The sequence below is a fragment of the Rana temporaria genome, chromosome 1, assembly GCF_905171775.1.
Source record: "Rana temporaria chromosome 1, aRanTem1.1, whole genome shotgun sequence".
Lineage (NCBI taxonomy): Eukaryota > Metazoa > Chordata > Amphibia > Anura > Ranidae > Rana > Rana temporaria.
The window spans coordinates 616,744,579-616,772,486 of NC_053489.1; the positions used below are offsets into that span (position 1 = coordinate 616,744,579).

Below are 27,908 nucleotides of genomic sequence, written 5' to 3' on the forward strand. Positions count from 1 at the left end.
ATACTTGACTCCTATGTGCAGTTGGTTTTGCACAGGGCAGCCTGGATCATCCTCTTCTCGGGTCCCTCTTTGCTGCTCCTGGCCCCTCTTTCATTTTGAGTGCCCCCACAGCAAGCAGGTTTCTGTGACGGCAGCCAAGCTGCAGCTTCATGTCCTTTCAGACACGGAGCTGCCGGTCAGCCCTGCCCCCTCGCTCTCCTGATTGGCTAACTGACTTTGACATCCACGGGGGAGCCAATGGTGCCCTGTTGTCTCAGCCAATCAGGAGGGAGAGTCTCGGATGGCCAAGACATTTGTGGACATCCTTGGACAGAGATGGGGCTCAGGTAGGTATTGGGGGGGGGGGGGGCTGGTGATGTGATTACGGGGAACCACTGTGAAATATGGTAAAGGAGGCATTATTTTTATATGCGTTTTGAGTCGCATGACCTATGAAGAACGCACCATAAGCACAGTAAAATCGGTGCCATTATAGGCACCCTTTTCCTCTTATTACAGAATGGCAATAATGCAATTTTCGGACTAAATTTCGGTGCATCTCTAATTACTCTGTCCCCTTGCTTCTGTACCTCCCAGGTATTGGTCCTTCCTTGTGTATTAGGCAGGATCTCTCCAGCACCTGAGCCCTGGCCCATAGCAGGCCACCAATGGCCCCAACACTGCATCTCCATCTTCCATCTGACTGCCCTGCTGGCATGGCCCATGTCCATTTTATGAGGTTGCCTCAGTCCCCTGTCAGCCCACTACTGGGGAGTCGAGGAGTCGGGGGAAATTTTGGGTACCTGGAGTCGGCAAACAATGCACCGACTCCTACTAAATTTAGATTGGAATAAAAAAAAAAAAAGCAAGTTTAAATGTCCCAATTCACAAAAAGTTATAATTAATGACTTCTCTACTGTAAGAATAAAGACCAATGCATGCAGTGCCTCACGTAACCGCAAAACGAACACAATAAGTGACCGTGAAGAAGCATGCTTTTCATGTGCTTCACTATATGGCACGCAACGCACAATTAGGAGCTGCAATACTTATACTTTCCATAGTGTTGTGTTCTGCTTTTACAGGGAACGCATGTTAGAGAACCAGTAAGTGTCCAAATAAAAAAATTCCAACAGGAGTTTTATAAAGCACTAAAAAAAGTTGAAAAGTATGATCGCTCATCAAAACTTACTGTTGAAGAAGCCATCCTTGTTTATCCAGAGATCGTTAGTGATGTGGCCAGAATAGTTACTGCAATGCCACCCACCCAAGTCAGTGTCGAAAGATTATTTTCAGCCCTAAAAATAATAAAGCCTGACTTAAGAGCCTCTATGAAAGAGGATCTGGCAGAGGCAATTCTCTTCCTTAGAACTCTACATTGAATTGATTTGCATTTGCTAAGCCTAGAACTACATTTCAAGATTAATATAAACCATTTCTAGGTTTTACAGATTTTGTTTTTGGTTCATTATAGATAAGCTTTGTTTTTGTTCTAAAACAACCAAATAATGTGGTTTGTATTTTTGAACTGGTAAAGATCCTGTTCCTGGTGTTTATGCCTGCTGCTACTATCCAGCCACTTGATTGTTTTCATTGTGTTTGTCTTTTGCTTAAACTGTGCAATACAGTAGACTGTTGCCTTCCCAGCCAGTAGTCCTGTGGTAGGTTGCGTTTCTTTCCCTCAAGGAATGTATAAAATACATTCGCATATTAATTCAGAGGAGGGGGAGTCGGAAGTACATAAAACTGAGGAGTCGGAGTCGAACATTTATCTACCGACTCCACAGCCCTGGAAAATTCTCCAACCAGACCAGGGGGGGGGGGGGAACCAGGGGACTACCAGGATGAGTCGCCCAACCCTGACCCAATTAACTCTCAGATCTACAGAGTGAGCATGGTTTGCCTATTCTAAATCTAGCACACACTACGGGGTATTGTCTGACTAGTGTGTGGATTGCTGGTACCTGTGTATTGAGTGCATGTGGTTTGCAGGTACCTGTGTACTGTGAAGCGTCGAACTGTATGCTCTCTACCGGGCGCTCGGGTTTGGCACATCACGGATCTGGTTAACAGATTACTGGGAGGGGCTGGGGAAGTTGCACGTTGGCACCACTGACAAAGTCGGAGGCAGATGGAGTGTCCTAAAGAACAATTTTAGGGACTTGGGAGCTAAATTGAGGAAAAGGATCCCCAAGGTAGTCTTCGGAATACTGCCGGTACATTGAGCCACACCAGAAAGGCAGAGGGAGAGTAGGGAAGTAAGCAAGTGGCTAAGGGGTTTGGGTTCCTGGAGGACTGGGCTGACTTGTCAGTCTGTGACCAGTATTATAGAAGGGACGGACTGCAACTAAATGAGGGTCCAGATCTGCTGGGAGTAAAGATGACCAAAAAGTTAGTGGTTTTTAAACTAGGCAACGGGGGGGGGGGGGGTCCAGAGGTAGAGATAGTCAGCGCAGAACATAGTCCAGAGGGTAGTATTGGGGGGGCATTAGTGGTAGGTTGACTAAAGCACATAAACCCAAGGTGAGTATAGTAACAAGTCCTAGTTGTAATCTCGGAACACACAATAAGAGGATAGTATGCGACCAGTCTAAACTACGTAGCGTGTTCAATGCCAGGAGCCTGGCGGACAAGATGGGTGAACTAGAGATACTGTTGTACGAGGAGGATCTGGATTTTATAGGAATTTCAGAGACTTGGTTCAACAGCTTTCATGATTGGCTGGGGAACCATTTAAGGGAATACCCTTTATCGCAGGGATAGAGAGGGTAAAAAAGGGGGATTGGTATGCCTGTATATCAGAAATGATGTACAAGTGAATGTGAGAGATGACATCACTAAGGGAGCCAAAGAGGAGGCGGTGGAATCCTTATGGGTAGAGCTCCAAAAGGATGAAGCTAAGGGCAAAATAATACTGGGAGTATGCTATAGGCCCCCTAACCTGGAGGGGGGGGGACGGACTGATCTCCCATAACAAGTTGGATTAGCAGCAGACAGACTGGGTGGAGGGAACCACACATTTTTCGAAAGCCTCGAACATACGATCAAATTTCCCCTCCCGTCTTTCAGGACAGCCCACAATTGAGAGATACTCTTCCTCTAGGAAACACTGTGCCAGCCCATAAATTTCTCACTCCCCCTGCCAGACCTCAGTATTAGTGTTTCCTCCGGTGGGGAGACACTGTGCATGGGAACCTAGGCCAATTCAGGCAGAGGACTGAGGCCATCCTTTTACCTTAAAGGAAGCAGAGGCTTCCAGGTGAATCCTGGTGCGGTGCAGGCCCACCATTAGCCACCTTATCCACGCCGAGCGCGGCTGCTGGTTGCGGGGGACCCCTATCTCGTCCAGCGGGGCGTAGCGAGGGAGACATCAGGGCTCGCCCTGTACTACAGGCCGCAGAAATTTTTTTGAACCGAGCGGGCTGGACGGCGGGTGACGTCATTTCCGGCATAGAGCGGATGTCTCCCCTTTGAACCGCGACTTCCGGTTCCGGGTCGCGGTGCTGATAGGAGGTCCGGGCGGACGCTGGAGGGAGTCGGATCTCGCACAGGCGAAGAGAAGCTCTCAGCAAGCAGCCACCTGCGGTCATGTCGGCAGCATCTCCAGAGCCAGCCCTGACAACTGACGCTACCTCCAGCGAGCCTAAGGTAAGAGTACCCTGGGGAGGGGCGCTCTCTAGCTTAGGTTTGCCTCTCCATGTAGGGTTCAATGCATGGGGAGGCAAGCCCCCTGGGTGGCCAGGGGAGGGGGAGTCCTTAGTCCCAGGGTTTATAGAGGGCTAGGTGCACTCCCAGGGTTGTAACCAAATTTATAATTTTTTAAAACTGTTGTTTTCTGCCCTTTTCTGTGTTTCAGAAGGCCATTGAAAAAACGGGTGGTGGAAGGCATAGCTCAAAGAGGAAGTGTGCCTCCTGTAGGGATATCCTTCCAGAATCATGGACTAAGGTCCTGTGTAGGGATTGCATTCAATCCTTAGGGAAAATGAATTAGAACAGGAGTCAGGACTTGCAGCCTCTGTTAAAGAGCTGTCATCCACTTTCTCCTCATTCAAATCTCTGTTTGAGAGGTTACAGCCTCTGGCTGTCCCCACCCAGGTTACAACCCAGCCACAGGCTCAGGGTCCTGCTCCTGTCATACCCATTGCAGCAGCTATGGCAGATGTTTCCGCAGGCCCTTCCCAAGAGGAACCGGTTCTTCCGGATAGTGCCACCTCTGATTCTCAAGAGGGGTCAGAGGGAGAGGACCAGGACGGGGAGTCCAGGAAGCCCTCTAGGTACAAATTGTCGCTGGATGAGGTAGAGGACCTATTAGGGGCAGTTTACACAACCCTTGGTATCCAAACCGACAAAAAGCCTCTTACCCTCCATGATCGAATGTACAGAGGTCTGGAGGAGCAAGAGAAAAAGGTCTTCCCAGTACATGATATACTGGTAGAGACCATTAAGAAGGAGTGGCAGGATCCTGAAAGGAAACCCTTTTTTTCCAGATCCCTAAAGAGGAGATTCCCCTTCTCAGAGGATCCTTCGTCTGTTTGGAACAAGAGCCCCAAATTAGACGCCGCCTTCTCCCAAGTGTCCAGGAACACGGATTTAGCGTTTGAGGACATGGGGGTTTTGTCCGATGTTATGGACAAGAGAATGGATTCCCTATTAAAGAAATGTTGGGACTCTACGATAGGGAATCTTAAACCAGAACTTGCCGTCACGGTAATGGCCCGCAATCTAGAGCATTGGCTCTCTAAGATTCAGGAGCACATTGAAGCTGGTACGGATAAGGAAACTATTTTAGCTTCCTTCCCTACTATCCTGCAAGGAGTCGCTTATATAGCGGATGCCTCAGCGGAGTCAGTCCGCATGTCAGCCAGGTCGGCTGCTCTGGCTAACTCGGCCAGAAGGGCCCTCTGGCTCAAGACTTGGACTGGCGACAGCGCCTCTAAATCCAAGTTGTGTGGTATTCCCTTCACAGGTGACCTGCTTTTTGGCCCAGGCCTTGAAGCAGTACTAGACCGCACGGCGGACAAAAAGAAGGCCTTTCCTCCTAAAAGAAAAGTCACAGTACAGGCAGGAAGGGGGTTTCGTCCGCAAAAACAAAAAGGGGCCAAACCGGCAGGCCAAAAGAGGGTTTGGACCCCCAGGGGCAGAGGCAGAGGTGGAGCGATTTTTTTCACCCCCCTGTCCAGCCCCCTAAGAACCCATGACTCGCTAGTCAGGGTGGGAGGAAGACTGGGGACCTTTCTCCCACAATGGGAATCAAATTCCCCAAACCAGTTTGTCCTGGCGGTCATAAGAGGGGGATACCGACTGGAATTTTCATCGCCTCCCCCCCAGAGATACCTAGTCACCCATCTACCCAGGGACAAGGAGAAATCCGAAGCCTTGTTGGGAGCTCTAAGGGAGCTAGAGGATCAGAGTGTCATCCTCAGAGTTCCAAGGGCAGAGGAAGGAAGGGGATTTTATTCACATATCTTTGTGGTAAAGAAGCCCTCAGGGAAATACAGGTTAATCCTAAACCTAAAACCTCTGAACAGATCCATTTCATACAGGAAGTTCCGCATGGAATCGATTTACACAGTCGGAGCCCTCCTTCCCCTCAATTGTTTCATGGTATCTCTGGACCTCAGAGACGCATACTTGCACGTTCCGATCGCAGAGAGTTCTCAGAAATATCTGCGATTGGCCGTGGACCTAGAGGGAACGATTGTACACCTCCAGTTCCAGGCTCTGCCATTCGGGCTATCCTCATCGCCCCGGATTTTTACCAAGATCCTGGCAGAACCCTTAGCGTTTCTGCGACTTCAGGGAGTATCCATCATAGCCTATCTGGACGACCTGCTTCTTTTCGCAGCCTCACCAGAGCAGCTATCCAGGGACCTGGAAGTGACCAAGAAGGTTCTAACGGACCTAGGGTGGTTACTGAACCTACAAAAGTCCAGTTTAAATCCATCACAACGGATCACTTACCTGGGGTACCTGCTGGATTCCACTCTCTCGAGAGTGTTCCTCCCGGTAGAGAAAGTCAAGGAGTTGGACAGAGCAGTGGCTTCCCTCCAAAACAATCAACGGGTGTCACTAAGGTCCCTGATGTCAACGCTAGGTCTGTTGACATCTGCCCTCCCAGCCGTGCAGTGGGCAGGTATTCACTTTCGCCCGCTGCAGGCCTTCCTACTAAGGGTCTGGGATCACAGCCTAGAAGCCCTAGACTCCTTGATTCAAGTACCACTTCAGGTAAAAAGATCCCTCTGGTGGTGGAGAAAGGCCACCAACGTAACCCAAGGACGTCTGTGGATTATCCCGGTGTCTCGGGTGGTAACCACAGACGCAAGCGGCAAGGGCTGGGGAGCACACCTGGGATCCCTTCCAGCGCAGGGTACCTGGGGTCTCCAGGATCTGAAAAGATCTTCCAATTGGAAGGAGCTGAGGGCAGTGGGCCTAGCCCTCAGGTTCTTTCAGGAAGAACTCCAGGGGCACCACATTCAGGTAAGATCGGACAATTCATCGGCCGTAGCCTACTTAAACAAGCAGGGCGGCACGAGAAGCGAAAGTTTGTCGGTCCTGACAGCAGAGATTCTGGGCTGGGCCGAGATCCACACCCTCTCCCTTTCGGCGGTCTTTCTGAGGGGAGAAAGAAACGTGACAGCAGACTTCCTCAGTCGAAGGCAGCTGAGGGAGGGCGAGTGGACCCTCAACCAGGAGGTCTTTCATCTCCTGAACAAGAGATGGGGAACTCTGGAGGTGGACCTCTTCGCCTCAAGAGAAAATGCGAAGACCCCCTGTTTCTTCTCCCTGAACAAAGGAGAAGGAGCAAGGGGGGTGGATGCCCTGTCCCAAAGCTGGAAGTTCGGAAGATGCTATGCATTCCCACCTCCGGTACTTCTGCCAGCAGTTCTGAGAAAATTCCAATCAGAGCACACCTCTCTAGTCCTGGTAGCTCCTTACTGGCCCAAGAGGGCATGGTTCTCCGTCCTCAAGCAGTTAGCGGCAGAACCACCCTTATTTCTACCTCAACGAGAGGATCTTCTATCACAGGGCCCAGTCCTATGCCCACAAGTTCACAGGTGGAGGCTAGCGGCGTGGCTACCGAGGAAGCCATACTAAGATCCAAGGGATTTTCCGAAGGTTTAATTGCCACCCTCCTTAATAGTAGAAAGAAGGAGACCCGCAAAATTTACAAGAAGGTTTGGCTTTGTTTCAACGAATGGTGTGTAAATTGCCCCTGTTCTGTACAGAGCCCCACGGCTGTCTTAGAATTTCTTCAGTGTGGGGCAGATAAGGGTCTTTCAGTTAGCACCCTTAAAGGGCAGGTTTCGGCACTTACGGTGTATTTAGAAAAACCTCTGGCCACCAGTCCCTGGGTAGTCAGGTTCTTTAGAGCACTAACCAGACCAGCTCGAGGTCCACCCTTCCCCAGTTGGGACCTGTCTCTGATGTTGCGTACCTTAACGGGTACTCCCTTTGAGCCCTTAGATAATTGTTCTCTAAGGGATTTAACCTTAAAAACAGCTTTTTTGGTTGCAGTGACCACTGCTAGGAGGGTCAGCGAGCTAGAAGCTCTATCGATCAGACCCCCTTTTTGTGTTATTTTCCCGGATCGGGTCGTTTTCAAGACCGATCCAGCCTTTCTTCCTAAAGTGACTTCAAAGTTTCACAGGAGTCAAGATATAGTTTTACCCTCTTTTTGTTCCAACCCTTCGGGGGAAAGGGAACGACGTTTCAGTACGTTAGATGTTAGGAGAAGTATCCTACATTACTTAGAGGTGACTAAACCGTTTAGAAGGTCAGACTCACTATTTGTTTTATTTTCTGGAACCAGGAAGGGATGCAAAGCATCCAGGCGCACTATTGCCAGGTGGCTAAGACTAAGCATTGGGCAAGCATACACTTTGGCTGGTAGGGAAATCCCTACAGGAATAAAAGCACACTCCACTCGAGCGTTGGCAACCTCTCAGGCAGAAAGAGCTGGAGCAACGCCGGAACAGATTTGCAAAGCAGCAACATGGTCCAGCTACACCACCTTTGTTAAACACTACAGGGTGGATCTGGTTTCGGCAGGTGAGCAAGCCTTTGGGCGAAAGGTTTTGCAAGCCATAGTCCCACCCTAGTTGGTAAGTTCTCGATTATCCTCTCAATTGTGGGCTGTCCTGAAAGACGGGAGGGGAAAAATAGAGTTACGTACCGATAACGTCTTTTCCAGTAGTCTTTCAGGACAGCCCTGGGTACCCACCCGAATAGAGGAAGTCTGATTTCAAGACCAGGACATGATGTTGATATGTAATAGTATGTTATTAACATGTTCTTGTGTCTCCCCAGCTGACCAGAGGTGCTCGTATAAAAACTGAGGTCTGGCAGGGGGAGTGAGAAATTTATGGGCTGGCGCAGTGTTTCCTAGAGGAAGAGGAGGAGTATCTCTCAATTGTGGGCTGTCCTGAAAGACTACTGGAAAAGACGTTACCGGTACGTAACTCTATTTTTTCCGCGGACAAAGCGTAGGACTTTTGTCCAAAGGACATTGGCCGTGAACTTGTATTGCATACAAACTGCAAAGAATTGTTGGCCAACAAACACGAAACTACATAGTTTTTCAGCTCTTTAGCGTCGCCCTTTGGGCAACTTTTGCTAATGTTGTGTTTATGGTTCGCATTGCTTCTGAACATGCGTGTTTTTACTTTGGATTTTTGTGTGACGGACTTCTGTACTCTCAATCGGATAATCCGACGACACACATTTGTCGGAATTTTTTTTAAGCATGCTAAGAAATCCAACATTTGTTGGCGGAAAATCCCACAACAATTGTCCGATGGAGCATACAAACTGGCTTTTACGACAATAGCCTGGCATCACACAATTCCCGTCGGAAAATCCGATTGTATCTACGGGCCTTTAGGCTCGCCAGTTCCTAAATGTCTCGCAGGACAATTTCATGGGTCATGTGGTAGACTCACCAACTAGAAATAAAGCTTTACTAGATCTACTGATTACCAACAATACAGACCTGATCATGGAGCAATGGCATGCAATGCCAAGCTGCTGCTAACAAAGAAAACAAATATTTGCATGCATTTTAAAAAAGGGTTTAACTCCAGGGATAAAATAATTCCCCCACTCTACAAGAAATCCTCAGAAAGGATGTACTGGTATTGGAGCGAGTACTAAGAAGGGCAGCAAAGTTGAGTCTGCAGGATGTTGACTACAAGGAAAGGTTGCGAGCTCGGAACTTATTCTCTCTCTGGAGAAGAGACGCTTGAGGGGATATGATTTAAATTTGAAAATACCTTTCTGGGGGCCCCGCAATAGGGATAAAACTTTATTACGGAAGGGAGTTTGACGACACGTGGCCACTCATTAAAATTAGAAGAAAAGAGGGAAGTAAACCCCCCCCCCCCCCACGAAAAAAATACCTGAAATACTAGCTCATTATGTTGCACTTACCTGAGATCGAAGTCCTCTCCGTTCGCCGCCATGTCCCCTCGCACATACTTCCTGTTTTCGCTGCTTCGGCGCTGTGATTGGCCGAAGCAGCGATGCCGTCACTCCCGCGCATGCGTGCAGGGCCGCAAGATCCCTGCGCATGCGCGGGAATATGGCATTAACCCTGGTTATGTGAATGCGCCGTAGACATCGGCGCCAGTCATTGGTGTAAATATCTCCTAAACCGTGCAGGTTTAGGAGATATTTCTTGCGCCTACAGGTAAGTCTTAATTTAGGCTTACCTGTAGGTGCAAGTTGTGTGGTTTGGGTTTACAACCACTTTAAACTGCGTAGAGGGCTCTTTATTGTAAGAGCGGCAAGGATGTGGAATTCCCTTCCACAGGTGGTGGTCTCAGCGGGGGGGCATCGATTGGTTTAAAAAAAACGATTAGATAAGCACCCGAAAGACCACAACATACAGCGATATACAATGTAATTCTGACAAAAAACACACACGTTGGACTTGCGTCTTTTTTTTTTTCTTCACAACCTCGCCTACTATGTAACTCTGTAATATCACTTTTCATAATAAATGGAAACGTTTTCCCAATGCCATTTCTGGCCCAACCATCCCAATGTGCTTTTCTCTTACCTTATCCACAGGAGGTTTAACCCCTTGCAGTCGGTGCCTCGCATCCATTTAAGGGCTTAAGGAGACGAGGTGGGGTTGTTTGTGATTGTAGTTATTGGCCCTCCCAGCAGTCACATGATCGGAAAGCTTCTGATTGCACGTAGCAATCGGGAGCTTTCCATTCGCCACTGGAAGTGCACAGGGCAAGTGCTCTTGGCATGGCTTTTTTTCACTATTGCCGCAAATATGGCCCACTGGTCAAGAGGTTAAAATCTTGTCATTTTTCAAATATATTTTCAAAATCCATCATTTCCTGTGGATTTCATCAGCGTTTGCTTCCTGTTAGGTCATCTCCCAGAAGCCTTCACTTCCTTGTTGCATCAGAGTGATAGGGTGTGTTAGCAACTGTGACCACACCTCCCTCATTACAATACCCACTTTCTATACCATCTCCTTCAGATCTCCCATCAGCTATGTAGTACAAGGGCCTGTTTGATTTGCTACAAATTGGATGGATTGTTCATGTGTGTCCTCTATCAGTGGTCATCAACCATGTCCTGCAGGGCCCACTAACAGGCCAGGTTTTATGTATTACCTTGAGGAGATGCAGTCTAGAATACTGCAATCACTGAGCAGCAAATTATATCACCTGTGATGTATTTCAGTTATCTTGCAAACCTGGCCTGTTAGTGGCCCCTGCAGGACAAGGTTGATGACCACTGATCTATTTCATAGTTCTGGTAAATTGTACAGAGATTGCAAAGTTTATGGCCATCTTTATACAAGTACAAAGGAGGGAGTGGATGGAGACACTTGGTTGTCGGGCCTCATTCACATCTTCACCTATCACGCATAGTGCCGCCCATTCACTTAAATGGTCTGCCCTACGCCCGACAATCACCCCAGCGAAGCTCCAGTACTTTTTTGGAGCGAAGCATGGTGCGTTTGCTGCACTTGGGGTGCCTTTTAACATGTAATGGCGACACAAGCACAATGCATATTTGCAGTGTTTCTGAAACGCGTGGCTATGCATGCATTTTCTGTGTGGTTTGCCATATGTTTGGAAACGGATGTGAATGCAGTCTCATGTGCAAATGCACCAATTTCACTTTCTGGCCCCCCCTCTCACCTAGAGTAGTGGGAGATCTTGTTTTTTGTCAAATTTTTACAGTGACTTATAGGGCAGCCCGTTTATTTTAACTACTTGCTTACTGGGCACATATACCCCCTTCCTGCCCAGACGAAATTTCAGCTTTTGGCACTGTCGCGCTTTGAATGACAATTGCGCCATCGTGCAACCTGGCTCCCAAACAAAATTGATGTCCTTTTTTTTTTCCCCACAGATGGAGCTTTCTTTTGGTGGTATTTGATCACCTGTGCGGTTTTTATTTTTTGCGCTATAAACAAAGATAGAGGGACAATTTTGAAATAAACACAATATTTTTTACTTTTTGCTATAATAAATATCCCATTTAAAAAAAAAGTTTTTTTTTTTGGTTGTCGAGGTCTGTGGGGGGCTTATCGTAATCTGGGAGCCCCCCGCAGACCAGGCCGAGATCTGAGTAGTACTCAGATCTCGGCCCCCACCCTATGTGCATGGATATGGGGTACATTGTACCCATTAACCTGAAAAAAGTGTAAAAAAAAAAATACAACACACTACACAGGTTTTTAAAGCGGTTGTATACACGCAATACGTTTTTTTTTTTTTTAATTTACACCTGAAAGGCATAATGAGCTAGTATGCACCGCATACTAGCTCATTATGAAATACTTACCTTGGAACGAGGTGTGGGGAACTTTTCCTGGTCCACGCCGAGCGAGATGTCATATTGCCTCTGCGTGTCTTCCAGGTATCGCCGCTCCAGGTCTGTGATTGGCTGGAGCGCCAATGTCGTCACTTCCGCACATGGAAAAATCTGACAACAGACCACTGTCTGCAGAAAATGTATAAGCCTGCCATCCAACATTTATCTGCGGAAAGTCTGACAACAATTGTCTGATGGAGCGTACAAACTGATGGGTTTTAGGCCAACAGTCAACACACAATTCGATTGTTTGTACGAGGCTTTAGTCTAAGTTTCCACTATTGCAACCACATAGTTGCACGATTTAGAGTGCGACTTTGAATGCAGCTTTGATCCAACTTTACGCTCTCAGGATCAAAGTCGCATCAAAGCATTGCAGGTACCTTTTCAAAATCTCATAGATGGGAACAGGTACCATTTAAATTAATGGGCTGTGACTTGTCGTCCTGAAAACGGGCTATATAACAAACGTGTGTTGGTCCAGTGGGCCTCGGGGCTCTGGTGAGGTCATTAGTAGCGTCACTGGCGGTGGAGCGCTTTCCTTTTTTTGTAGCTGTATTCTAGATTACTTCACTAAACAGCACATGGATGGGATGAAGTTGAATAAGTGCAAATACACGCATTCTTGTGTTAAACATTTGAGAAGGGCTTTTTTTCTTTTTTGTAGCATATGTTTTTCACAAATGGGTCATTGATTTACAATTCATTGTATGATGTACATCTGATATTTGCAGTTCTTTTTGAGGTTATAATCCCTTTTTTTTTTTCACAAATGGGATATTTATTGCATGATACTGCAGATTTGACATTCAAGTGTTTTTTGAGGTCATAATCGAGTCCTAAATCGGTCATAAAAGAGTGACAAGCTTGAAAAAACACAATTTTTTACTTTTTGCTATAATATCCCAATTTAAAAATAATAAAAATAAAATGTCCTCAGTTTAGGCCAATATGTATTCTTAGTTTTGGTAAAAAAAAATTGCAATGAGCGTATATTGGTTTGTGCAAAAGTTATAGCGTCTACAAAATAGGGGATAGATTTATGCCATATGTATGTGTCGCTCTCCCCTGGACAAAATCCGGGCGCTCGGTCGCAATTGCGACCTGGCACCCAGGTAAGCTTGGGCCTGCAGGCCTAAGCTTCATTATGTGATCTGGCGCCATCTTCTGGTGGCCGTTGGCATTACACGTTTTCACTGCCATCTCCTTCCCTCTAATTAGAACCCCCAAACATTATATATATTTTTTATTTCTAACACCCTAGAGAATAATTTTTTTTTTTTTTTGAAAGATAATGTTACGCCGAGTAAATTGATACCCAACATGTCACGCTTCAAAATTGTGTCCACTCGTGGAATGGTGACAAACTTTTACCCTTTAAAATCTCCATAGGCGACGTTTAAAAAATTCTGTTTTGAGTTGGATGAGGTCTAGGGCTAGAATTATTGCTCTACCAATCACAGTGATGCCTCACATGTGTGGTTTGAATACTGTTTACATACAGGGCAGGCCTTTGCGCTGTGCGGGTTGTGCGCCCGCACAGGGCGCCATGACAACAGGGGGCGCCGTGCGGCCGTCACAGCTCGCAGTCAGTCTACCCTGAATGATGTGTTGAATTGGGCAGGGGCGGCCGCCGCCCGGGTCACTGGCAGCCAGCACAGCTCTGCCTATATAGTAAAATGCTGGGCCTTGTAGTCCACCAATGCCTCCTATAGTAAAATGCACCAATGCTGTAGTGGTCAGTGTGTATTGTGTAGTGGTCAGTGTGTATTGTGTAGCGGTCAGTGTGTATTGTGTAGCGGTCTGTGGGTAGTTGATTGTGTAGCGGTCTGGGGGGGCGCCACAGGATTAGCTCGCACAGGGCGCCTGAACACCTAAGGCCGGCCGTGTTTACATATGCGGGCGCTACTCACGTATGCGTTCGCTTCTGCACGCGAGCTTGGTGGGACGGGGTGCGTGTTTTGGCTCCTAACTTTTTTTTTTTTTTTTTTTTTTTAGCTGGCTCCTAGATTCCAAACAAATTTGTCAAACCCTGCTGTAAGGGAAAAAGAAACCTTCCAAATTTTAGAGAAATTTTATATTTTAACTTTTTTTTTTTTTGCATACATTCAATTTTAACCATTTAGCAAAAATGGCGCAATGTAAAAATTACAAATATTTTATGTAGAAATGCACTGAAAATACGACTGCCAAAACATATCGGCTAAATTGTGTTTTTTGGCACATGGTCAAAAGGAAAATATTGCTAAAAATTGCGCAGTAGCGGTGGCCGCATTGCTGGTGCCGCTCATTGCGGGGTGTCATCCTGGCTCAAGGCCCCCCCCCCTCTCATTGCAGAGTGGCAATCTCCCTGTGTCAGGGAGAGCTGAATTGTCCGGCCTTAATAACAATGTCCTGCCTCCTGTGATTGCCGGCACACTGATCCAATGCCGGGACATTGAATCGGTGTGACGTGATCACAGGAGGCAGGACATTGTTATTATGGCCGGACAATTCTAACCCTGCTCCGTGATGCACTGAGATCGCTACTCTGATCTGGGCACAGGGATGCTACATATGACGGACACTGGTGAGGCTGCTGGGTACTGGTAGGCTGCATATGCGGGACACTGGTGAGGCTGATGGTCTGCATATGTGGGACACTGGTGAGGCTCCTGGGCACTAGTAAGCTGCATATGACGGGTACTGGTGAGGCTTTCGGGCACAGGGATGCTGCATATGACGGACACTGGTGAGGCTGCTGGGCACAGGTAGGCTGCATATGACGGGCACTGATAGACTGCTGGGCACAGGCAGGCTGCATATGACTGGCCCTGATAGGCTGAATATCATGAGCCCTGGTGAGGCTGCATTGATCACTTGTATCATGTCTGGCCTGCTAGAGGTGCACCGAATGGAAATTTTGCTAATACTATTTAGAGGTCGACCGATATATCGGTCGGCCGATATATCGGCCGATATTTGGCCGTTTTTGTGAAATCGGCATCGGCCGATTATCGTTAAAAAATTGGCCGATTCGCGGCTACAATATCCAGGCCGCGAGGTCCCTTGCCTTCCAGTCATGTACTGACCAGTTACCAGTGCCCCCGCCCCCGCCATGAATCCTCCATCCGCATTGGCCTTTGCTACTCACTGCAGGTCCTGGAAGTCTACGTACGGCGGCGAGTAGGGGCGTGACGTCACGGTCCTTCACCCGCAGCTCGTGCTCCACTCCTTGCTCACATTGGGAGTAGGGGGCCACGCCTGTCTCTCACGTCACCCTTGCGTGCCCCACCCCCTGCTGCTCCTGGTTCCCGGGTCTTCTACTGGCTCTCCGTTGCGAGTAGAGGCGTGACGCCCAGTGCGCGCCCCGCCCCCTGCTACTCCTTCCCGGCTTCTTATTTTGCAGCATCCCCTGCATTCTAGCTAGGTATGTGGCATATTCGTTCATTGATGTAGATCACTATGGGCATTTATTTTTTGTCAACACTAACACTGCTGGGCAAGGTCACGCTCATGGGCACATTTTATGTTATTAAGGGACACTCTAATGGGCAAATTTTATGTCAAGGGGCACGCTGATGGGTATATTAATGTGTTCGCTGATGGGCATATTGCATGTTAAGGGGCACTCTGATGGGCAAATTTTATGTTAAGGAGCACGTTTTGTTGTGCCCATCAGAGTGCCCCTTAACATAAAATGTGCCCATCAGCGTGACCCTTATTTTAAGTTAAGGGGCACAATGCATCCCCACCCATCCCTCTCCACAACACATGGCTGTGGAGGAGGCGGGTACAGAGAGAGGTGGCTGTGGAGGAGGCGGGTACAGAGAGGTGGCTGTAGAGGAGGGGGTACAGAGAGGTAGCTTTACAGCCACCTCTGTACCTCCCTCCTCCACAACCACCTCTCTGTACCTCCCTCCTCCACAACCACCTCTCTGTACCTCCCTCCTCCACAACCACCTCTCTGTACCTCCCTCCTTAAAATGACTAAGATTGTATTTTTTTTTCTTTTTTAATAATTATGAGGTGGCACTGATGGGCTGCACTGGTGGGCACTAATGAGGTGGTACTGATGGACACTAATGGGCTGAACTGGTAGGCACTGATGAGGTTGCACTGACAGGCTGAACTGGTGGACACGAATGAACGAATGAATGAATGAATGACTTGTATAGCGCAACGCATGCAAACTGAATCGCCTCTAATGAGGTGGCACTGATGGGCTACACTGGTGAGCTGCATTGGTGGGCACTGATGGACACTGATAGGCTGCACTCCACCTTTCCACCCTAAACAATAACCTCCTCCCCAACCTAGATTTTCTGAGATAATGGGAAAAAAATAAATAAAATCGGCCGCAAAAATCGGCCTAAAATATCGGCCATCGGCCGCCCCGATTTTGAAATATCGGTATCGGCCAGAGAAAAACCCATATCGGTCGACCTCTAACACTATTAGCAATGTGTTAAATAAAATGTATACATTTTATTTAAAATATATAAAAATATTTTTTAAAAAGACGTTTTCGGCCTAGTGTGCTTTTCTTTTTCGGTATCGGTTTCGGCACCAAAAATCCTGTTCGGTGAATCCCTAATTTTTATGTATTAACTACATACAGGTTAAGCTTTTATATTTGGCAGGAATTTTGTCAATTGGCTGTGTTTGTGTGTGTGTGTGTGTGTGTGTGTGTGTGTGTTTGTTTTTTTTTTTTTTATAATGGTTTAGTGTATTTTTAGCAAAAATATATTATTTTGATAAACATTTGCGCAAATACCACCGGGCCTAAAAAATCAGTAGCACCTTTTTATTCCAGAGGTCATATGCTTTCAGAAAATATATGGTTTGGGGGTCTTTTACAAACTCTGAAAGCTGCAAGTGAAAAGGGGCTAACGTTTTTGAGAGAAATTTGAATGTTTACACTTTTGCGTCTAGTCAGTTTTCACCATCTTGCGAAAAGGCATAATTTAAAAATGACAAATATTTGTTGGCTCCAATACAGTGTAGGCTTTTAGATTTGGTAGAAATTTTGTAAAATTTGCTGTCTATCTGCTAATCATGATTTTAGTGGATTTTTAGGAAATCGGTAGCTCCACCTTTTTTTTATTCCACTGGTCATGTGCTTTCAGAAAATATATGGTTTGGCGTTTACAAACTTTGAAAGATATAATATATATAATAAAAAAAAAAATGGTTTGGCAGGCAAAGGGCTAAAAATGTGGAGAACTTGATGCTATTGGGACACCCAATTGAAGTATCAACCCAACCTTCACCCTGGAGATGGACTTGTGCTTTAAATTTTGCTTTACCTACCTTCCGTGGCGTCTGGAATCTGCTTATTTATAGTGTAACACCCCCAGCTTTGGCCTTATCACACCTCTGCCCTGTAATGTGGACAGTCTTTGGTGATCTCTGCTGTGTAATGACCCTCCACTCTGCCTTTGTTTGGTCTCTGCTTTTGTGGTTTTATAGCTGGTTTCCACCACCCAGAATCATGCCCGTTTGTCATTCCTTTCCTCTCTAGAATGAGTCTGCAAGCTGTAAATGATGAAAATCTCCCAAACGAAATAACAGCTGAGTCGTGTGACTTCCTGTTTACCCCTCCTGAGCCTACCGGCCGACCCTCCATCCTGCGCCCTTCACAGAAAGAGAATATTCCTCCCAAAAGCGTCTGCAAAAGCATGAAGGTATGTTCTGTATGTGAAGTCTGTTCTCTGTGACACGCCATCATCTCAGGCTTGTAGCTGTAGGCGTGCAGCACAAACTTTTCTTGAAGTGTATGAAGTTTTCTGAGCTGGGAGAGGTCGTCTCTCTGCCCAGGAAACCGTTAGTCACACATGTGCTGCTTGTAGTTAATGCATCATTCTGCCTTTCAGGTCACTTTCCAGACTCCAATGCGGGACCCTCAGACTCGCAGGCTTGTAATCCCCACTTCAGGCTCCAAACCCGAGAATTTCCTCTCGCTGGAAGACTGTACACAGGCGCTGGAGCAGCTCCATCTGTCTGCAGCTGATACTTCGAGGTAAACTTCTGTACTATGGGATTGTTCTGAGCTGCTTTCATCACACGTACTTCCCTTTTAGAGTATTACTTGGTCTATATTGAGGTTGAATCGGCCATAGGCAACCAGATTTTCAGTTTTATGCTTCTACTAACTAATCTGACAGCTACTGGGACTTCCTAATTCTTCAGCCATAGGCAACCAGAAGATTCCTGCTATTGTGGAGCTACAAACTAATCTGACGGCTAAAGTACTGAGACTTGTAGTTCCACAGCAGCTGCAGACCTGCAGGTTGTCACTGTGTGTGTGTGTGTGTGTGTGTGTGTGTGTGTGTGTGTGTGTGTGTGTGTGTATAAAATGTTCTCATGCTCTTGACTTGTTATAAGTTTGTTACACCAGGATTAAATGTTTTTTTTTTTTTTCCCAACAAATTATGTGGGTGGGCTTAAAGTGAACAGGTCGGATATCCTAAAGCAGAATTCCGCCGAAAAAATAAATTAAATCAGCAGCTACAAATACTGCAGCTGCTGACTTGTAATATAAGGACACTTGCCTGTCCTGGGCACCTGTGATGTCGGCACCCGAAGTCGACTGGTCTCTTGGGTGGAGGCGCCGCCATCTTCGGTAAGGGAATCGGAAAGTGAAGCCTTGTGGCTTCACTTCCTGGTTCCCTACTTGCGCATGCGCAATCCCACTGGTCCTTGCTGTCTTCTGTGACCCGTCTCCCAGAAGACAGCTGGAGGGGGACGAAGTAGGAGCCGGACATGGCGTAGGTCGCCGTGGTGATCTATGGCCGGAAGTGGGAGCAAATACCTGGATTACACAGGTATCTGCTCCCTCCTCCCCCCCTGAAAGGTGCCAAATGTGACACCGGAGGATTCCGAAAAGCAGAAGTAAAATTTTTGGGTGGAACTCCGCATTAACTACTTACTTTATTTTGTTTTTCAGTTTTTGCACACATTTTGAAAGGCACCTTTTTAGACCTGAAGAGCAGTTAAAGGATAAGTTCATCTTTTGTAACATGTTACAACCTGGATATGGGTGCAACATGTAAAAAATGCACTGGCCCCCACTCCTCCGTTTTGGCATCAAGTGTGTGATTCCCCCCCCCCCCCCTCCACTTGTTGGCACAATCAAAAGAAATTTGTGGCTGTTTGAGGCTTCATCTGCCTAGCCGCTTAGTTCTTTCACATCGTTCTGTACATAAATCGACAACTCTGACTGTCGACTTGTAGTTCTCAAGTTCACCTACTGTGGTAGGTCGTTGATTCTTCCTGTCAGTGTGAAACTGCCTACCCATACAAGACCTGCATGGCATTGATCTGCTGGTCACTGGTGCAATGCTTTCCAGGCTCCCAAAATGTTTGTAAAGTGATGTTATCCTTGAACTACAACCCCCCCCCCCGCCCAACAGTATATGGGGTGTTGTTTTGACTTTTTTAATTATTTTTTTATTCTTGCAATTTGTCACATATTGGCTTGCATGTTTATCAAATGTAAATACAAAAAAGTTTTTGGTGTGCACACAACTCATACTTTTTTAGAAATGAGGATGATGACCAGTAAATACCCAGAATGTCAAGCAATAAAATGGTAATCTTTTTGCTTGAAATTAGAACTGTGCATGCGCAGCGGTCCTAGATAATAAAGTGGTAGGTGTTGCAATTTTTTGTTGCACAGCAGTTTTTCAAACTTTTATTTTTTTACACTTCAACCACCAACATTTTTTTTTTTTTTAACAAAAATATGTAGAAGAATACTTATGGGCCAAAACTGAGGAAAAAATTAGTTTTCTCTTCCGTTCATGGATGGACACGGCAGCCTTTGACCTTGGGGTATTATATCCTTCCTTCCAGGAGAGATTAGGCAGAAAACAGCACTTTTAGTGTTAAAAACACTTTCCACAGTACAGCTCCTCCCAGGGGGCGTGGTCCCCCCGGTATAACCCACACTCTGCCTCAGCAGCTCCATTTTTTTTTCTGCCTAATGTCAGGAGAGACATGGCCTTCTGGAGTCCCTGTACTCCTTTGTTCCTACATTTTTGAATCCTGTGATTCTTCTATCAACTGCCGACTGGGTGACAGGCTGGGTCTTGACTCTTGTAGTCCCCCCATGTTCGGCCATCGAGCGTGTGCCGGCCTTTAGCTCAGCTCTGGGTCGTCCACGACATGCCCCATTGCTCCAGGGGCGGCCGGGGAACTACATGTTCCAGGGCGCACATATGACCGGTCTCTATGACCTTGTCACAGTGTGTCTGGCCAACAGCCATGCCGTTTAGCGGACGTTGGTTCTGTCCGGAATGCCTCCAGCCGGTGGTCGCAGGACGGGTAAGCAGGCCCCTTGCCCTGGCAAGGTGGTATGGCTGGTGCTTCCCTGGGGAGGTCGAATGAGGGTCAGCCCTGCTTTCCTCTCTCCCTTCCATCTCCCTCATTCCCCATACTGGGTGGCCGCTGTGAGGGGGGGCTCTCCTGGGGTTCTATCACTACCGGGGACCGTGTGTTGCGGGGTGCTGGCCGTGTGTTGTGCTGTCACTGTTTTTACACTGTTAATGGTCGCCATTTTGCCGCGAACGCGGATTACATGGTCGGCAGCCATTTTCCTGTAGCCCGCATGGTGTTTTTTTACCTCAGACGGTGGCCATCTTGCAAAAGTCTTGGCCTCTAGTCCCTGAAATAGCGCTGTGAAAGCCCGCAAATCAATCCCTGAGGGACAGCGCAGCCAGCACTTAGCACTCCTCAGCGTTTTCAGCTCACACTGCAACTGGGTGGGGTGGTGAGTTCCCTGGGGGCCCCTGCCCGGTGGGTTGTTCTGCTTTGCAGTGCTAGGGTGGCAAAGCGGTGGGGCATCAAGGAGCCTGAACCAGGAGCTTCTTCCCCAGCAATGCCTGAGTTAATGCTTAATGCCCCTGCCGCATCTGTTGAGGCAATGACGGCTATCCTTGAGGCATTTCTCGCCAGGATTGAAGCGACAAATGGCCAGAAGGGGGGTAAAAATCACCCCCTCCCTGAGCCTGCTTCTGGGGATGTCTCTGACACAGAATCATACCCTGCTATTGCTTCTGGCTCTGTCATGTCAGATGATGCAGGCTTAACCCACGTGGACAGTGAGGATGACTCTGCTTCAGGGTCAGTGAATGATAAGGAATTTGTTGGAGCTCTTATCTCTGCGGTGCGAGATACTCAGAAACTTGAGGATGTGGCGGAGGCATCGGATGTGCCGGTCCCTTTTGGGTTCTGCAAGCCACCCCGCACAAGTGTTTCCTTGTGTTCCATATTTGGACAAGTTGTTCAAGGAATGGGATACGCTGCAAAAAGTTTTTGCTGTTCCAAAATACTTTGCGACCCGTTACCCACTTTTTTAGGAAATCCTCCTCAAAGGGATATCTCCTCCGTCAGTGGACCCTCCCGTGTCCAGATTGAGCAAAGCCACCACATTGCCTGTGGAAGGGGCTCCTGCATTTAAGGACCCCGCAGATAGAGTGGAGGCTGTGGCCCGCTCCATGTTCACAGTAGTGGGTTCGGCAGTAAGACGGTTTTGGCCGGGACTCAGACACTCACCGAACAGGCAAAGTTCTTGTTACAAGAGCTGGAGGCTCAGAATGCTTCCGAGACCTGTGTGGACCTGGCTGAACAATTGGTTCAGGGTCTGAAGTTTGTCTGTGAGTCGACCCTGGGTACGCTTCCTTTGCTCTCCAGGGCCTCAGCGGTGGTGCTACTTCGCCTTGTGTGGCTGAAGTGTTGGTCTGCGGACCAATCCTCAAAAAAGGCCTTGGTGGATTTGCCCTTTAAGGGTGAACGGCTCTTTGGGGCGTCCCTGGATGACATCATAAAAAATGCCACAGCACCCTGCTCCCACAGTCTGGGAAGGGCAAGTAGCCTCGCCGCAAGCAAGGGCCCTCCTTTACTACCCCAAAGCGTTTTTTTTCGCCCGCCCAGTGTGGCAGGAAAAAGTTTTCAAGGTGCTAAGATCCCCCGCTGCAGGGCAGAAGCGCACCTGGTACCGCAAGCCTGCTTCCCTATGAAGGTCTGCCCCCGCCCGTGTCTCGGGTGGGGGGGGCGGCTTCGCGAATTTGCGCCTCGGAGGTCTCTTCTTCTGACCGTTGGGTTTGCAAAGTAGTTTCCTCGGGGGTACAAGATAGAGTTTCTCTCTTTTCCACCAAACAGATTTTTTCCTTTCAACCTCCTGCTTCCTCCGGATCGCCGGAAGGATCTGTCAGGGGCTGTCCAGGATCTACTGGGCAGGGGGGTGATTGTGCCGGTTCCCTCGATGGAATGGTTTCAGGGGTTTTACTCCAATCTGTTTGTAGTCCCCAAGAAGGAAGGGGTCCGTCCAATCCTGGACCTCAAGGCCCTCAATTGTTTTGTCAAAGTGCAAAAATTCAGGATGGAGTCGGTTTGCTCGGTAATGGCAGCGCTCCATCAGGGGGACTTTATGGCGTCCTTGGATATCATGGACGCATACCTACATGTTCCCATATGCACAAAGCACCAGAGATTTCTACGCTTTGCGATCAGGGAGGACCACTTTCAATTTGTGGCCCTCCCGTTCGACCTGGCATCGGCACCACGGGTTTTCACCAAGGTGCTCGCCCCGATACTGACCCTTCTGAGGCAGCGAGGGATTGCCATCGTGGGATATCTGGACGACCTTCTCCTGAGAGCTTCCTCAAGCTCAGTTAGAAGAGGACGTGTTTATCACGTGTCCGACTCTCCAAGAGTTCGGCTGGCTTCTGAATATCCAGAAGTCAGTGTTCCGTCTCAGCGACTGGAATACCTGGGACTAGTCCTGGACTCCGCGGAGGCGAGAGTTTTTCTCACAACGGAGAAACTTCAGACACTGCAATCTGTGGTGCAACAGTTGTCGACCCAGAAGTGGTCATCTCTTCTTCGATTCTGCATGAGGGTTCTGGGTCTGATGGTGGCCTCTTTCAAGGCAGTTCCGTATGGCCAGTTCCACACCCGGGTGCTACACAAGGAAATTCTGTCACGTTGGGACAAGCTCCCGTCATCTCTGGATTACCAGATTCAGTTGAGTCCTCTGGTCAAGTCTTCCCTGGTGTGGTGGCTGACGTCTCCGGTGCTTCGGATCGAGAAGTCGTTTCTGCCGTGCCGTTGGACAGTGGTCAGGACGGATGCCAGCCTCTCCGGTTGGGGGGACGTTTGGGGCTCCCAGTCAGCCCAGGGGCGCTGGACCCGGGAGGAGTCCCACCTTCCAATCAATGTACTGGAGCTCTGAGCAATCAAGCTGTGCCTTGCCTGGTGGTCCCTGGAGCTGCAGGACCAACCGGTCAGGATCCAGTCCGACAACGCCACAGCCGTGGCGTACATCAATCAGAGAGGCACACGGAGCTCAGCTGCAGCGATTGGAGGTCGCGCGCATCCTTCGGTAGAGCCGGAACGGACCTTTCGGCCCATCGGCCGTGTACATTCCGGGAGTACAGAATTGGCAGACCGACTACCTGAGTCGCCAAACACTGGACCAAGGAGAGTGGTCACTTCACCCGAAGGTGTTTCAGAGTCTGTGCTGAAAGTGGGGCACTCCAGACGTGGACCTTCTAGCGTCCCGTCTCAATCGGAAGGTGCCACGATTCATGGCCAGGTCAAAAGGACCTGTGGGCGGACGCTTTAGACGCGTTGGTGGCACCTTGGGGTCACTATCGCCTGATTTACGCCTTCCCTCCTCTGAAGCTTCTTCCTCGCCTGCTGCGCAGAGTGGAAGCCGAAGGGATTCCAACAATCCTGATCGCCCCAGATTGGCCATGCCGCTCCTGGTACGCGGACCTGGTGCGTCTGGTGGCAGACGTTCCTCGGCGCCTACCCCTGAGAGTAGATCTTCTGTCGCAGGGTCCGATCTTCCACCCTGCTTTACAGTCGCTGGCTTTAACGGCGTGGCTGTTGAGAGCCAGGTGCTGAAGGACCGTGGCCTGTCAGGCTCGGTGGTCTCTACCATGCTGCGTACACGGAAGTCTACTTCATGTAGGATTTGCCATTGTACGTGGAAGGCCAACATCTCTGTGTGAAGAGATGAAATGGCACCCCCGTACATACGTGATGTCCTGGATTCTGCTGTTCTTACAGCGTGGCGTGGATCAGGTTCTCGCCTTAAGTACGGTTAAGAGCCAAATTTCAGCTCTAGCTGTCCACTTTCAGCGACCCTTGGCGGCGCACTCCTTGGTGCGTACGTTTGTGCAGGGGGTCAGACATGTGGCCCCTCCTGTTCGCCCTCCACTACCTCCATGGGACTTGAACCTAGTTCTTTTGGCGCTTCAAGATGCTCCGTTTGAGAACATTCGAAAGATCCCGTTGTTGACTCTGTCACAGAAGGTGGTTTTTCTGGTAGCGATTACCTCGGTCAGACGGGCGTCTGAACTGGCGGCCTTGTCCTACAAGGCTCCCTACTTGGTCATCCACAAGGATAAGGTGGTGCTGTGGCCGCAGCCGTCCTTTCTCCCAAAGGTCTTTTCGGCTTTTCACATTAATGAGGACATTGTTTTGCCATCCTTATGTCCTCGGCCGAAAAACCAGAAGGAGGCCACTTTGCATCCCCTTGATGTGGTTCGGGCCCTACAGGTGTACTTATCTGCTACGGCTCCGTTCCGGAAGTCGGACTCGCTGTTCGTGTCGGTGACTGGTCCTGAAAAAGGTGTGGCGGTTTAGTCGGCCACCATTTCTAGGTGGATCAGACAGGTTGTGCTTCAGGCCTATGCCCTGAAGGGGCGGGTGCCTCCCTTTTGATTTACGGCGCATTCGACCAGGGCGATTGGTGCCTCTTGGGTTTTCTGTCATCAAGCCTCCGTGTTACAGGTGTGTAAGGCAGCGACCTGGTCCTCAATCCACACCTTCTCAAAATGTTACAAGGTGGATGTGAGTGCATCTTCGATGTCTCCTTCAGCCGAAAGGTGTTACAGGCGGCAGTTTAAGGTTGAAGTTCCTCCGTTGAATTCTGGTTTGTTTGGGGTGAAGTTTGATTTGCTGCGTTTTCCCACCCCTCTAATTTTTTTGTCACTGCTTGGGGACGTCGCCCTAAGGTAAAGGCTGCTGTGTCCGTCCATGAACGGAAGAGAAAATAGGATTTTTGTACTCACCGTAAAATCCATTTCTCTGAGTTCATGGGCGGACACAGCACCCACCCCTCCTTTTGTTTGTACTGCTTGTTACGAACTGGAGCTGCTGGGGCAGAGTGTGGGTTATACCTGGGGGACCACGCCATGGGAGGAGCTGTGTTGAGGAAAGTGTTTTTAACACTAAAAGTGCTGTTTTCTGCCTAATCTCTCCTGGAATGAAGGATATAATGCCCTAAGGTCAAAGGCTGCTGTGTCCGTCCATGAACGTCCCTTTGTGAGGGAGACTCCATGTCCAGACTCCACTGCTGAAACGAGAGGAAAGATTTCTAACCCGCTGCACACTTTTCTAAAGAATGTAGATAGCTGAAGACAGCTGATATACATGTAAGACTTTATGTAGAGATTTGTTTGATCTCTCTGTATCCTCTAGTTTAATGGGAGTGCCAAAAAATGAGATAATAGTAAAAAGTGGTACTTGCATCCTATCAAAATGGAAAAATTGGTGGTTGAGACTGTTGGACTTTGATACTGTAACAAACACAGATGTGTAAAACAAAGTAGATTTTATTAAATTAACAGACCTCTGAAGCTGTTCACTTCCCTGGGTATATAAGGGTTTACGTACCAAAGGACGTTTGACACATGGTATGGCAGCATAAGGGTTAAACAATGGGTGGGTCATAAACTGTAGTAATTGAAGTTTCTGCAGTTGAAGTAGACCTTGTTGGTGAAGTCAAATTATAGGTTTAGAAAGTATAAAATGGATGCGACCTCTGGTGTGGAGGCTTTTGTGGGCTCGGCAAATGCAGACTATTGAATTTCATAAAGAACATAACTGCAAGGGGAAACTGTCCAATTTAAAATCCAGATTAAGCAATAAGAATTCCCCCCCCCTTCTGGTTCATCTAATCCTCAAGCAGCTAATGTCAGCCTGTCTACAAAGACTACAAGGCCCCACCTTCTCTCCCACAATTTTTGTTATCTTGTGTAGACATTCTAGGGGGTCTCTTGCCCTCCCTTTCCTCTCTCCCAGTCCATCCCTCCTCCCCATGCTTTTGCTGGGCTGCTGTGTACCTGACCGGGGGGGTCCCTGAGGGGGGGGGGGGGCTGCGCAGGTGTCCTGGTCCACTCTGGTGTGGGTGGTCTGAGGTCACCTTGGCTTAGAGCGGCACTGCAAGTTTAATTTGGATCAGAGTTTTACATACTCGCATTCCTATATTTCATCCGTAATAATTCCTTAAAGTGTGTGTGTGTGTGTGTGTGTGTGTGTGTGTGTGTGTGTGTGTGTGTATATATATATATATATATATATATATATATATATATAATGTACAGTGAGGAAAATAAGTATTTGAACACCCTGCTATTTTGCAAGTTCTCCCACTTGGAAATCATGGAAGGGTCTGAAATTGTCATCGTAGGTGCATGTCCACTGTGAGAGACATAATCAAAAAAAAAATTCCAGAAATCACAATTTATGATTTTTTAACTATTTATTTGTATGATACAGCTGCAAATAAGTATTTGAACACCTGTCTATCAGCTAGAATTCTGACCCTCAAAGACCTGTTAGTCTGCCTTTAAAATGTCCACCTCCGCTCCATTTATTATCCTAAATTAGATGCACCTGTTTGAGGTCATTAGCTGCATAAAGACACCTGTCCACCCCATACAATCAGTAAGAATCCAACTACTAACATGGCCAAGACCAAAGAGCTGTCCAAAGACACTAGAGACACAATTGTACACCTCCACAAGGCTGGAAAGGGCTACGGGGAAATTGTCAAGCAGCTTGGTGAAAAAAGGTCCACTGTTGGAGCAATCATTAGAAAATGGAAGAAGCTAAACATGACTGTCAATCTCCCTCGGACTGGGGCTCCATGCAAAATCTCACCTCGTGGGGTCTCAATGATCCTAAGAAAGGTGGGAAATCAGCCCAGGACTACACGGGAGGAGCTGGTCAATGACCTGAAAAGAGCTGGGACCACCGTTTCCAAGGTTACTGTTGGTAATACACTAAGACGTCATGGTTTGAAATCGTGCATGGCACGGAAGGTTCCCCTGCTTAAACCAGCACATGTCAAGGCCCATCTTAAGTTTGCCAATGACCATTTGGATGATCCAGAGGAGTCATGGGAGAAAGTCATGTGGTCAGATGAGACCAAAATAGAACTTTTTGGTCATAATTCCACTAACCGTGTTTGGAGGAAGAAGAATGATGAGTACCATCCCAAGAACACCATCCCTACTGTGAAGCATGGGGGTGGTAGCATCATGCTTTGGGGGTGTTTTTCTGCACATGGGACAGGGCGACTGCACTGTATTAAGGAGAGGATGACCGGGGCCATGTATTGCGAGATTTTGGGCAACAACCTCCTTCCCTGAGTTAGAGCTTTGAAGATGGGTCGAGGCTGGGTCTTCCAACATGACAATGACCCGAAGCACACAGCCAGGATAACCAAGGAGTGGCTCTGTAAGAAGCATATCAAGGTTCTGGCGTGGCCTAGCCAGTCTCCAGACCTAAACCCAATAGAGAATCTTTGGAGGGAGCTCAAACTCCGCGTTTCTCAGCGACAGCCCAGAAACCTGACTGATCTAGAGAAGATCTGTGTGGAGGAGTGGGCCAAAATCCCTCCTCCAGTGTGTGTGCAAACCTGGTGAAAAACTACAAGAAACGTTTGACCTCTGTAATTGCAAACAAAGGCTACTGTACCAAATATTAACATTGATTTTCTCAGGTGTTCAAATACTTATTTGCAGCTGTATCATACAAATAAATAGTTAAAAAAATCATACATTGTGATTTCTGGATTTTTTTTTGGGATTATGTCTCTCACAGTGGACATGCACCTACGATAACAATTTCAGACCCCTCCATGATTTCCAAGTGGGAGAACTTGCAAAATAGCAGGGTGTTCAAATACTTATTTTCCTCACTGTATGTATGTGTGTGTGTGTGTGTGTGTGTATATATATATATATATATATATATATATATATATATATATATATATATATATATATATATATATATATATATAT

At 47.8% G+C, this 27,908-nt stretch overlaps 1 protein-coding gene across 3 annotated transcripts in view; it reads left to right on the forward strand.

Annotated features, from left to right (window-relative positions):
* TACC3 (transforming acidic coiled-coil containing protein 3) overlaps positions 1–27,908 on the forward strand; it is a 78,981-nt gene that overhangs the window by 3,155 nt on the left and 47,918 nt on the right. For all 3 annotated transcript variants that reach the window (XM_040335275.1, XM_040335274.1, XM_040335273.1), the window contains exons 2-3: positions 17,327–17,489; positions 17,679–17,824. In XM_040335275.1, coding sequence (XP_040191209.1) covers positions 17,328–17,489; positions 17,679–17,824 — 308 coding nt within the window. In that variant the 5' untranslated portion in view covers position 17,327. The remainder of the gene's footprint in view (positions 1–17,326; positions 17,490–17,678; positions 17,825–27,908) is intronic.